The sequence below is a fragment of the Psammomys obesus genome, unplaced genomic scaffold, assembly GCF_907164565.1.
Source record: "Psammomys obesus unplaced genomic scaffold, mPsaObe1.curated_primary_1811, whole genome shotgun sequence".
Taxonomy (NCBI): domain Eukaryota; kingdom Metazoa; phylum Chordata; class Mammalia; order Rodentia; family Muridae; genus Psammomys; species Psammomys obesus.
In genome coordinates this window covers 1,222,068-1,233,137 of record NW_026592710.1, presented here as the reverse complement: position 1 = coordinate 1,233,137, position 11,070 = coordinate 1,222,068, and the positions used below count along the sequence as shown (strand labels likewise).

The 11,070-nt window shown below is 52.6% G+C and overlaps 1 protein-coding gene across 2 annotated transcripts; it reads right to left on the bottom strand.

The window, feature by feature from the left end:
* Window positions 1–857: 857 nt before the first annotated feature.
* Window positions 858–3,630, bottom strand: Prxl2b (peroxiredoxin like 2B). Of its 2 annotated transcripts, XM_055615196.1 has the most exons (7): window positions 3,394–3,627; window positions 2,945–3,149; window positions 2,574–2,625; window positions 1,995–2,058; window positions 1,823–1,898; window positions 1,509–1,627; window positions 858–1,030 (listed from the first exon to the last, which is right to left on the bottom strand). In XM_055615196.1, exons 1-7 carry the CDS (start codon window positions 3,454–3,456, stop codon window positions 1,004–1,006), a joined length of 606 nt encoding a protein of 201 aa, XP_055471171.1. In that variant the 5' UTR covers window positions 3,457–3,627; the 3' UTR covers window positions 858–1,003. The 2 variants fall into 2 exon arrangements, with proteins under 2 accessions (XP_055471171.1, XP_055471172.1); XM_055615197.1 differs by lacking the exon at window positions 1,995–2,058 and having other exon boundaries at window positions 3,394–3,630.
* Window positions 3,631–11,070: the final 7,440 nt, after the last annotated feature.

Sequence of the window (11,070 nt, the reverse complement as noted above, 5' to 3'; positions counted from 1 at the left end):
AGAAGACTTTGCTTTGGTCATGAAGGAGCCCAGTGGGTGGTCAGGTGGAAAGCCAGGCAAGCCCGGTGGGGGGTGGGGAGGAGTTACAGCTGCTGGGAGGAGGGACTCAAGACCAGCCTCCAAGAACCCTGGTGCTAGGAACCTGAGAGAGACCAGGTTGCCCCTAGAGAGCACCTCTAGGACCACAGGTCAGTGGACTGGGCTTCCAGGACTGGACCTGATCTAGACCCTGGTGACACATGTCAGTACCCGGCAGGGGGTCCTAGGACATGGGAAGAACAGGTAGAATCTGGAAGCCGGAGATGGTCTAGAATACAAAGGGGACATTACCCACTGTTTACAGATGGTCACTGGATAGAGGGGAGACCTCAAGGTGGACACTGCAGTCACCTGGGGAAGGTGCTAAGCTGGTCATTAGAGCCCACCTAGAGGGAAGATCCCTTGAGAAGTGAATGGTAGGGAATGGTAGGGTGTTTGGACTTCTGCTTGGACCTCAGGAACCTGGGGAAACAGACATGATCAGCCTGACCCAGGTTTCTCCCAGGACAGCATCAGCAAAAGGTTCCCTGGTCTCCGTCTGCCATCTCAGTCCCCACAACTGGGTTCCATCTGGGGGCTATGGCCAGAGTGCTACCAAATTCTTCTCTCCTCAGCCTGCCTCCATGTCCTCAAGCAAAGGGCTACAATGTTAGGTCACCTTGGAGGGAAATGACACAGTTGTCCCCAAGGTCCCATAACCAAGGCCTGAAGTCTGTCCTCTAGGAAGATGAACCTTCGACATCCCTCCTTCTGAAGGGACCCACAGTGTGGTAGGGACTGCAGAGGATGCAAAGGGTGGAAACAGTGAAGACACTCGCTGCCCAGGGCCTGCGCTTTAATGGCTCAATGCTGTTCAAAGACGAACAAGGTCCAGTGTCCCAGCTGGGATGAGGCTCCACAGTGATTCTTCCTATTCCAAACCCATGCAAGGTTGCGGATGCCTCCAGGTCCTCAGAGGCCACTGTCACCTCCCACACACCTCTTCATCACACTGTGGGGACAACAGGGGCCCTGTCAGTCTGGACACACTCCTCAGAGACCAAGGGCAGTGGCGCCCACCCCACAAATAGAGAAAGGCTGGCTACAGGAAGTGGCCTAAGCCACACATTACTCCTAAGCCACACATTGGGAGCAGAGGACACCAGATCCACACTGATGACTGACAGAGACACCCAGGACACAGCCCCGCCTCCTTCAACCCACAGCCTTGTCTCTGTCCTGCAGTTCCTACCCACAGTGGGGCCCTGCTTTGCTTGCCCACTGGCCTCACTGCTGTCCCATCTTTTCAGCCTGTTTCCCTCTATAAGCAAAGTTAGAGACACAGCTACATCCCAACGCTGGCAACAGAGAAAACTGTAAATCCCAAAAGGCTGTAGCTCAGTTCCCGGCCATGCCAACCACTGTCCCAAAGGGAGTTTTATATCCTTAGGGGTGGGTAACAAGCAGTGTTCCCCAAGGCCTCTGCTCACCTGGGATGGTTTGCTGGAGCAAACCTCTGCAGAGATGCCCAGGGCCTGCAAGATGTTCTCCTGCAGAACATAGTCACCTGGGGACTTCTGGATGAAGTGTAGCAATACTTTGTCACCACCTGTAGCCACAGGCAGGGAGTCAAGTTGCTCGTAACTTGCATCCATGTACCAGAGAAAGAGAGCGTAATCCACTAACCAAGCCAAGCAGCCCACCCTACCCCCCAGGCACCCAAGCCCAGAGGAAGAGCTATGAGGACATGGACCAGGACCACCAAGATGGGCAAGATGGGGCCCTATGCCCTTCCCTGACCCACCTTTGCTGACCACCAGCAGCCCTCCACTCTGCAGTAGGTCACCGGACAGATTCCCCTGGATGCCAATGGCCTTAGCCTAGGAAGATGGGACAGGACCCAGGTCAGTCCCTGAGGGAAGTCCCCAGGAATTCCCACCACGATTTCATCTTCTATGACGTTGGCCAGCACAGACCTTGGAGGCTACGTCACGCACAGGTTTCCCCAGGGCAGCTGGCAGGATGCTTAAGCTGTTAGGCCTACAAAGACAGAGGACCCCGAGTCTAGGTTCTGGTGGTGTGGAAGTGACCAAACCCACTTCTGTCTTACCCCAGACCCTGGCAGCTCAGCAAGCACCCTCACCAAGAGGACATACAGAAGCCCTGGGAACCCCCAGGCTGAATACAGCTGGCCTGGGGCCCTGGAGAGGTAGTGGAGCAGCCCACCCCACCTTGGGCTGAGTGTGCCCAGGGATCTGGCTCAGCTGGCACTGCCCATCATGACAGGCAGTCTGTGGCAACAGAGGGCTGAAATGGGGCATGACTAAGGCACTGAGCTGCAAGGTCCCTCCTGTTTATGAATCTGCAGAGGGTTGGACCAACACCCAAGAGCAGACCCCACAGAAGGGCTAGCTGAGTCCATGCCACCAGAGTCAGTTCCAACGGGACAAACTGAAACGCAGAGTCGAGAGTGGCAGCAAAAAGATACATAAGAGACCAGTGGCCACACTGTCCTGTCCCTGTCCAGACCCATGCTCCCACACAGGCACACTTACCGCTTGAAGCCCAGCTCCTTATAGAATTGCTTGCTCTCATCAAGATAGAGTTCTAGAAAAGAAAGCCACAGGTATGTGCCCCAGGCTTCCTACATTCTGCACTCTGTCTCCTCCACTTACTGTGCCCAGCTCAGCCCACCCAAGGCAGGAGGAGCAAGGCCGGATTGAATGTCACCATTGCTTAAACGGGAAGGGCAGGACTCACTGGGACTTTGCCACTAGGACTAAGTGCCAGCCGGTGCACAGGCTGGAGACAGGGCAGGGGAGAGCTGAAGGTCCTGACACATGAATTCGTTCCTGTTGGGCCTGGAAAGGGATGGCAAGGGTTGGGCAGAGAGGTCAGCCCAGGCTGAGTCCGGGGAGAGTCGAACCTCCGGAGAAGTAACCACCATCCAGAAACTCCTGCAGGCCCAGGGCCTCAGGACCCACGCCTACTAAGCGCACGTCGTGTTGGTCCAGGAGGGCCCGGAGGTTGCTGAGGTCCTGGGCGATCCAACGGCACACCATGCAGCCGAAGCGTCGCAGACCGGCCACCACGCAAGCTTTATCCTGCCATAGGCTCCTCAGCTCTACCGCCTGCAAAACGTGGTCAGGGGACGTGGACTCAGCACCCCGCTACGCTGGGCAGCCCCATGTCCTGCAGCGTGCTGCTCCAGGATTCATGGCCGAACTGGTGGTCCTGAGGACCATCAGCTGTACCCACGCCCAGCGTGCAAACCCACGGGGCTCCTCAGGACCTCCAATCCAGCCCATGTGAGCTGCCAGGGCACCCGGCCCAGTGCTAGGAGGCGTTCTCCGACCTGCGTCGGCCAGGCCTCACCTCCCCGGTCACTGCATGCTTTAAGACACACGCTCCTACGCGACCAAGGTCCACCGCACTCATGGTCTCCTGGATGCCTTCGGCTCGGGAACCTACACTCGCGAGCCGAGGGAGGCTCGCTCGGTCCTGAGCGGCCTCTTCGCCCTGCCCATGCCCCGCCCATAACCCCGCCCCAGTCCTGGGCGGGGGGGGGAGGGGGACTGCACCACCTCCTGGGATGCGGATCTCCGGGCCACGCGCTTGTCCCGCCCCAGACTCCGCCCCGGATACTAATCACACATACACATCCTCCCTCCACCCCTCGGGGCGGATCCCCCACCCCTCTCACCCACTTAGTGGAGAAAGTACAGAGATTTTATTTGCATATGCATAAGCTCGTTGGCCAGTGGCGAGGCAGGTGAAGCTCAACGGACTTCCGCAAGCGGCGCGCTTGCTTGGATTGCGTTTGCACGGCTCTCGGCTAGCGTCGGGTGGTACCTTCCAGTGCGGGGGTGGGGGGGTGTTTGCGTCAAAAGTTGAAGCAGCGAACCAAACTCAGTCACTAGTGTGGGGAACAGCGGCACCTACGGGAGAGAAGGACCAGCCTTCCCAAGCATGGGTTCCTGCCTTGAAAATTCCCAGAGTGTCAAAAATCTGTTGACTTCCGTCATAAATTACCATTCCCTGCAGTGTTTGCGTCAGCTTTTAAACCACGAACTCAGAGTAAAACCACCCAAAGAAGCAGAACTGGCTCCCAGCAGTCGGCCCTTGGAAGAATAGAGGGCTCGGGAATCTGCTTACCTGTCCTTTCTTCACTAAGCCCTGTGACGCTCCCTCGTGCCAAGTTCAGGCCCTGCTTGACTGGAGTTGGGTACCACCTGGGCAGTCCTTTGCCCCTGGAACTGGCACTATATTGAGGCCCACAGACAGATGCAGAGGCTGGAAAAGGAAGAGAGTGGCCACAAGGTTCCCAGCTGAGGCTGACCGTCCAGGCAGGAAGTCAGGAACCATGCCACTATGTCAAAAGGGGTACAGGTGAGGGGCTGGAGAGGTGGTTCAGCAGTTAGGAGCACTAGCTGCTCTTCCAGAGGACCCAGAGTTTGGTTCCCAGCCTCCCCACAACCCTCTGCAACTCCAGTTTGAGGGCATCTGATGCTCTCTTATGGCCTCTTTAGGCACTGACATATATGCAGGCAAAACACTCAAGAGTAGGGCTTTGATGCTGAATCAGTAAAGCGCAGACAAGTGGAGAAGCCATCAGCTTTTGATTGACACGAGATGTTCTCTATAGTTAGAAGTTGTGGCGCTTGTTCTGCTACCTGGAGCCGTGTGGCCTTGTCCTGCCTGCAGATCAAGATGAATCCTCAGCTCTGTCTTCTGCACCACATCCGCCGGCATGCCACCTTGTTTCCCGCCATGATAATGGACTAAACTCTGAAACTGAAAGCCAGCCCCGATTATGTGTTTCCTTTTATAAGAGTTACTGTGTTCTGTTGTCTCTTCACAGCGGTAGAACACGGGCTAAGACACACGCCAAACTAAACATTTAAGCAGAGAAGTGCCAACCTCGGAGGACAGCTAGGTTTAACTTTAACCCAGCTCTGGTGGCTTTCATTGGGCTGTGCCACAGTAACAACCTCAAACCTCAGCTGGTCACAGCAACTAAGTTTAACCTCCTGCTCATGTGGGTTCTGCTCCTGGTGCTTGCTTCATTCTGGGATCCAGGCTGAGGGAGCCATGGCACTCTAGAGTGCGCCTTTCTCCTGGCAGAGTGGAACTCGGGCAGAGGCCAGCAATGTCCCAGTAGATTCTGGGGACAGGGGAGCGTATGTCTTCCACAAAGCATTTTCTAGCCTGGAAATAGCAAGCTAACTCGTTACGGTTACCAGAAAATATGAGAGTTTGGGCATGAATGCAAGAATGACTGCTGTTGGGTTTCCTCCGCTGACAAAACAAACCAGTTCAAGCCGAGAGTAAAAAGGCAGGTTTATTTGAGAATGGCTCTGGAGTGAGCTGACCGATCTTAGGGCTGGGCTGTAGTTTTTGTGAGGAAGCGGAGGGAGGCAGTGAAGTGATGGTGAGGTACTGCAGTTATAGCCTTATCTGAGAGTTTTTAGAGTTTTTAGAGTGGTCTTATGTCTGGCTCTGTCCAGTGTTTTGCATGGGCGATTTTCAGGGCCTTTCCTAGTGTGGGCTTCTGGTGGGATCTTGTTGTCCCCAGACCTCCAGCCTAGCAATTACATGGAATGTAACCTCTTGTGGCAGAGCAGACTGGAGAAGACTATGTGTGTTGCCCACAAACAGGGCGATGCAGAGGGTCCTTACAGGTTACCAGGGCAAGCACAGCCCTGAGCTATGTCCTCGAAGAGCAGTTGGGTAGAAGAAGGAGATTTTGTCTTAGTCACTGCTCGATTGCTGTGAAAAGACACCACCCTGACCAAGGCAACTATTATGAAAAAAGTATTTGATGGCGGGTATGCTTACAGTCTCAAAGGTTTTGTCCATTTTCAGCATGGTGGTGAGCAGGGCAGCATGCAGGCAGGTACCGCAGCAGAATCTGAGAGCTGCATCCTGGCTGTTCCACAGGGAGGCGAGGGAGATGGCACTGGGAGCAGAGGCATCAGTCTTTAGCCATCGGGCCCAGAGAATGAGAGGCGTTTCTGCGGAGGAGGAGCATGGGAGAGGCTGACCTTTGTCTAGGCTGAGTGGGGCAAGGACCCTCTGGTGTCCTGCTTGTCCACAGTTGGGGTGGGCCCAGCAGTAAGTGAGCCATTGGGGTAGTACTGCTCAGGGGTTGGTGGTTACCGTAATCCAGGTGAAGCCCTTTGTCACTGAGTCCATTTTTTTAATCGGAGACATTGGGGGTCGTTGCTGGTTCAGGGCATCTCTATCTGCCATAGGTAAGTTTAAACATCTTAAATTCCATATTCAGCAGATCTCTGACAGCCTTGAGGGCTAGTATCTACCAGTCTTATCTGAGTTAAACAATCCTTGTCTGTTTTTAGTTATTAGTACTGTTTAGCATGACTGTAAATATGGTTTTAGACATATTAAAAATTTGGCAATTTATAAAGTGACTTACTATTACCTTGCAGTTTAAAATTTTATCTTTACTTACCATTTAATTTCTAAGATTTATTCCTTCTGTATGCAATGACCTGCCTGCATGTATACCTGCAGGCCAGAAGAGGGCGCCAGATCTCAGTATAGATGGTTGTGGGCCACCATGTTGTTGCTGGGAATTGAACTCATGACCTCTGGAAGGGCAATCAGTGCTCTTAACCTTTGAGCCATCTCCTCAGACCCTTAAAATTATCGTTAACAGTTTACAATAATTTAGTAGCTTTTTTTAAGACTAGGACTTTACATTCCATCCCTGTTAGGTTTGGCCTTAAAATAGCAATTTTAAATTGAAACTCTTCTAGTATAAATTTTTGATCCATAAACACAGTTCGTAAAGACACTGGGAACTTTCCTGCTTCTCCTATGGTGCATTGTTATAGAACATAACAGTTTTGTGCATGACTCAGTTTACAAAAAAAAAAAAAAATTGCTACAGCTTAATAACACTAGCAAAAGCAAGATTAGACATATAATCTTAACTTGGTCCCTGTTAGCCTGAATAGACCTTAGGTAAGAAGAGACATACTTTTAAGCCAGTGATTTTCAACCTTTTTAATGCTGTAAAAACTTTAAAAAAGAAGCTTAACATCTCTCAACTGTGTTTTTGCAATATCATAATAAAGAGCCTTTTTTAAAAGCAGAGACTCACAGCAAAACCATAGTCTTCGGAAGGCAAAACCGAGCTCTAACAGTGTAAACAATTAATCTCTCTAAAATCAATAGTAGCAAGTGGATTATTTTTTATTACAAAGTTTGGCTCTCAGCAAGGTCCGTTCCCGCACGTACATGAGCACGCGGAGGTGCAGCTCTAATATAGTAACCACGCACTGTTTTAAGTCCTGTCTCCTCCAAACCTGGCTTTTAAGACAGGGCAGGAAGTCTATAAACCATGTGGTTGTGCTTAGTCCAAATGGTGGTAAGCCCTACGACTATTGCCTTCTCCAGCCCATAGCAGAGGCCCTGCCAGCACACGGCTGCCCTTAGTCAAGATGGTGGTGAAAGCGTGACTCTGTCTTCCTCAGCCCCGAGCCAGTGGTGACCACTCATATGTTAGTGTCCCAGAGTGAGATCATGCCATGTGTGTTGACATAATGTTCTTGTGGGCTATGTACAGTTTCCCCTTGTTCATTCAAGCTGATTTCTCTACCCCGCTGTCTGGCTTCAATCCAGACACTGCACTGTGATGTTTATTCTAAGTATCTCCTGTCTCAAGGGCCCAGGCCTGCTTCATCTCTCTTCTCTCCTCACTGCCTGACAGCAACCTGGGAGGCTGCAGAGTCAGCTAGGGCTGGACTCAGAGCCGGCTGAAAGCTACCTGTAGCATTTTGTTATTGTTTGGTTGTTTAAATTCTCCTTTATTTGGGGTGTTTAGTCCTCTATCTCCCTTCCACCAACCCCCCCAACCTTAAGTAGGAGAGAGAAAAGGTTAGTGGGGAGAGGGGCCCAGACCCCTTAATCCATCCCTGCTGTTTTTAGGGCTCTGTACCAATCTCCATCAACCACAGATGCAGCCAACAGCCTCCATGCCACTGCACCCCAAAGCGTTTCTCTTTGTCTGCCTGCTCCAAACTGCCACACCATCCCTGGTCTCTGGTCTCTCCAATCTGCTCCACGCCACACGCCAACACCGAAAACCACAGAGAATACCTCTCCAGAACGCCACACAGTCTCTTTCTCAGCCTCTTATTTATACTCTCAGAGTCCTAGATGTGGAAGGCTGTCACCAGCTGGCAAAGATCACACCCCACACGTGACAATTACCAGGAGTGGACAAACTGTAGCCCAAACTAAAATCCCACGAAAACGAAAAGCATATTTTCATAACATACAAAGAAACCGAAACTTCCGTTACACAGAGGCTCCCAGCAGGGCCTGGGAACAGACTCTTCAGAATCCTAGGGGAGTCTGAGCGCTGGTTAGCCTGCTTGAGCAAACAGGAAGGACACTTCTGGCTCCTGCTAGCCTGGCCCACCCTCCATCTCCTTCTTATCCTCAGGGACAAATGAAAGAGGAATGCAGTGCAGAGCTCTGAGGGCTCATGAGGACACTTGGGTGTTGAAGGGGGTCTCAGACACCAGATTCCCAGCACAAAGGAGATTTCTTATTGTGGGGGTTGTGGGGAGAGACACAGACAACAGCAGCTGTGACTGCAGGGGCAGTTTTTAAGGAAAAAGGATGGAGTCTGGGTTAGGATAAGTTGGTAAATCCTGGTTGTACAGTGTTGATTGCTGGACCTTGGTGTTTTCATAGTTGGACCCTGAAGCTTTAGCCAGGCATAAGGAAGTAGTCAAATAAGGAAACAGACCTGGGTGGCTTGCTTTGGGAATGTATTCTAACCATTTAGCAAGAAAGAGGGAATGGGGTAGGGCAAAGCCCACCAGCACCATGTAGGCCCGTTGGAACCCTTCAGTTGCCCTCTGGGGAGGCGGCCACAAGGAAAGACCAATTTTAGGGTGTCCAGCCAAGAAGCCAGGATTTTGGGTTCTGCCCGAAGCAGATTGATCAGACCAAGTAGACAGGAGGAGAAGAAGTCTGATGTGGGGCCTAGGAGGCATGGAGAGAAAAAGAGGCCTGTAGCCTGCCACCTGGACTCCAGGACGGAGGAGGGGCTTTGCTGCCCTCGTGATAGCTGTGAGTCCTTGGTTGCAGGCTCCTATAAAGTTTCCTGGATGTGAAGTTGTCAGAATAACACAGAGTCAGCAGTGTCAAGAAGAAGGTTAAGAAGGAATGGCTCAGAGAGATGGCTCAGAGGTTAAGAGTGCTGTCTGCTCTTCCAAAGGTCCTGAGTTCAACTCCCAGCAACCACATGGTAGCTCACAACCATCTGTAATGAGATCTGGCGCCCTCTTCTGGTGTGCAGGCCCACATGCAGGCAGAATACTGTGTAAACAATTTTTTTTGTAAAGGAGGGGCTCTCCCCTCACTTGGCATTACCACAGACACTTGGCCAGTGCCCAGCCTTGTATGGAAAGCCCCGCAGTGGGAACTGTCCAGCCCCTGTGTGTTCAGTGCCAGTCTGGTGGCACCCTCGTTAGGAATCCTTACGGGCAGAGGTTATTGCTTCAGGACATGCCCTTATCTGTAAAAACCTCCCTGAGTTCAGCCTCCTTGGATGTGGCCATGCCCCATCTATCTGAGACCTCCCTGGGCTCAGCCTCCGTGAACGTGGCCGCTGTCGCATACACACATTTCCTTGGAATGCTCCATTGTTTCCAAATCCTTGGAGACTTGCTCTGCTTGTCATCAGGTCAACAAGATTTGAGGCAAAAATGTCACCACAGAGAGGAGACACAAAGGAGGCAACGGTAGGAGGGCCCTGAACATAGAAATGTGCACGCGTTACAGGTCACTGTGCCATCTTTCCTGCTCCTTGGCAGGGCGTGGTCTTGGGCACCACCTGTCCCTGGCAGGTTGACTGAATCTCAGGCGTCTTTTTGCATGTGTGTGCATGGCGTGCCTGCATGTGTGTGCCCATGTGTGTCCGTCTTGGAGGCTGAAGTTGGCTCTGTCTGTCTTCAGTCAACTGACACTTTATTTATAGGGTCGAGAGTCTCTTGCTGAACCTACAAGTCTCCAATGCTGGCTCATCTGTCTAACCAGCTTGCTTTGGTGGTGTTATCTGGAAGTGACACCCCAGGCCTTGGCCATGGCACTCTGCACACTCCACCCACTCTGTGAGTCCTGCCCTTAGGACTGCCCAGGTCAAAGCTGAGCCTTGCCGCTTTCCTTCCCGCCAGCCTCTGTGGGCCACCCCACACTCCTGGAGCATTTCCAAGGCAGCACCTCCGAGGCCCCACGCCACCCCGGGGAGGGTCTGCCGGGCACAGGGAGCAGGGGCTGTTGGAGGGGAGACCTGTTGTGGGGAAGCCTCAGCTTGGCCCCATGTGCTCATACACGGACACAGCAAGGACCTGGGAACCTCAAATTGTGGCCACCTCTCCATGCTGTCTGAGTCCTCTTGCCTAGACAATAGATGTGGAAAGGGCAGGGTAGTGGCATACGCCTTTAATCCCAGCGCTCAGGAGACAGAAGCAGGCAGATCTCTGAGTCAAGGCCAGCCAGGGCTATACAGAGAAACCCTCAAAAAGACAAAAACAAAACTAGACAGGGAAAGGAGTTCCTCCTGGAGTGGTAGATCCTGATCAAGGAAGAGTGCAGCTAGAGGTCACCCTCAGGGCTCACTCCACAGGCAGCAGCCGGGAGCACTGTGACACAGTGACACAGTTTGGACCCCCACGTGCCAACCTAGTATCTTAGTTACCTTTCTATGGCTGTGAGGAGACACGCTGACCGAGGCAAGTCTTACAAAAAGGAAGCTTTAATTGGGGCCCTGCTCACAGTGTTAGAGGATTAGCCCACCATCGTCAGGGCAGGGGAAGACCTCCATGACACACAGCAGCAGGGAGAGAGGGAGCGACAGACGCTGGGCCTGGTGTGGACCTTCTGAGACCGCAAAGCCCGCCCCCCCCGTGACACACCTCCTCCAGCAAGGCCACAGCTCCTAACCCTTCCCAACAGTTCAACTGGGGACTAAGCGTGCAAATAGATGAGCCCATGGGGACCATTCCCATTCAA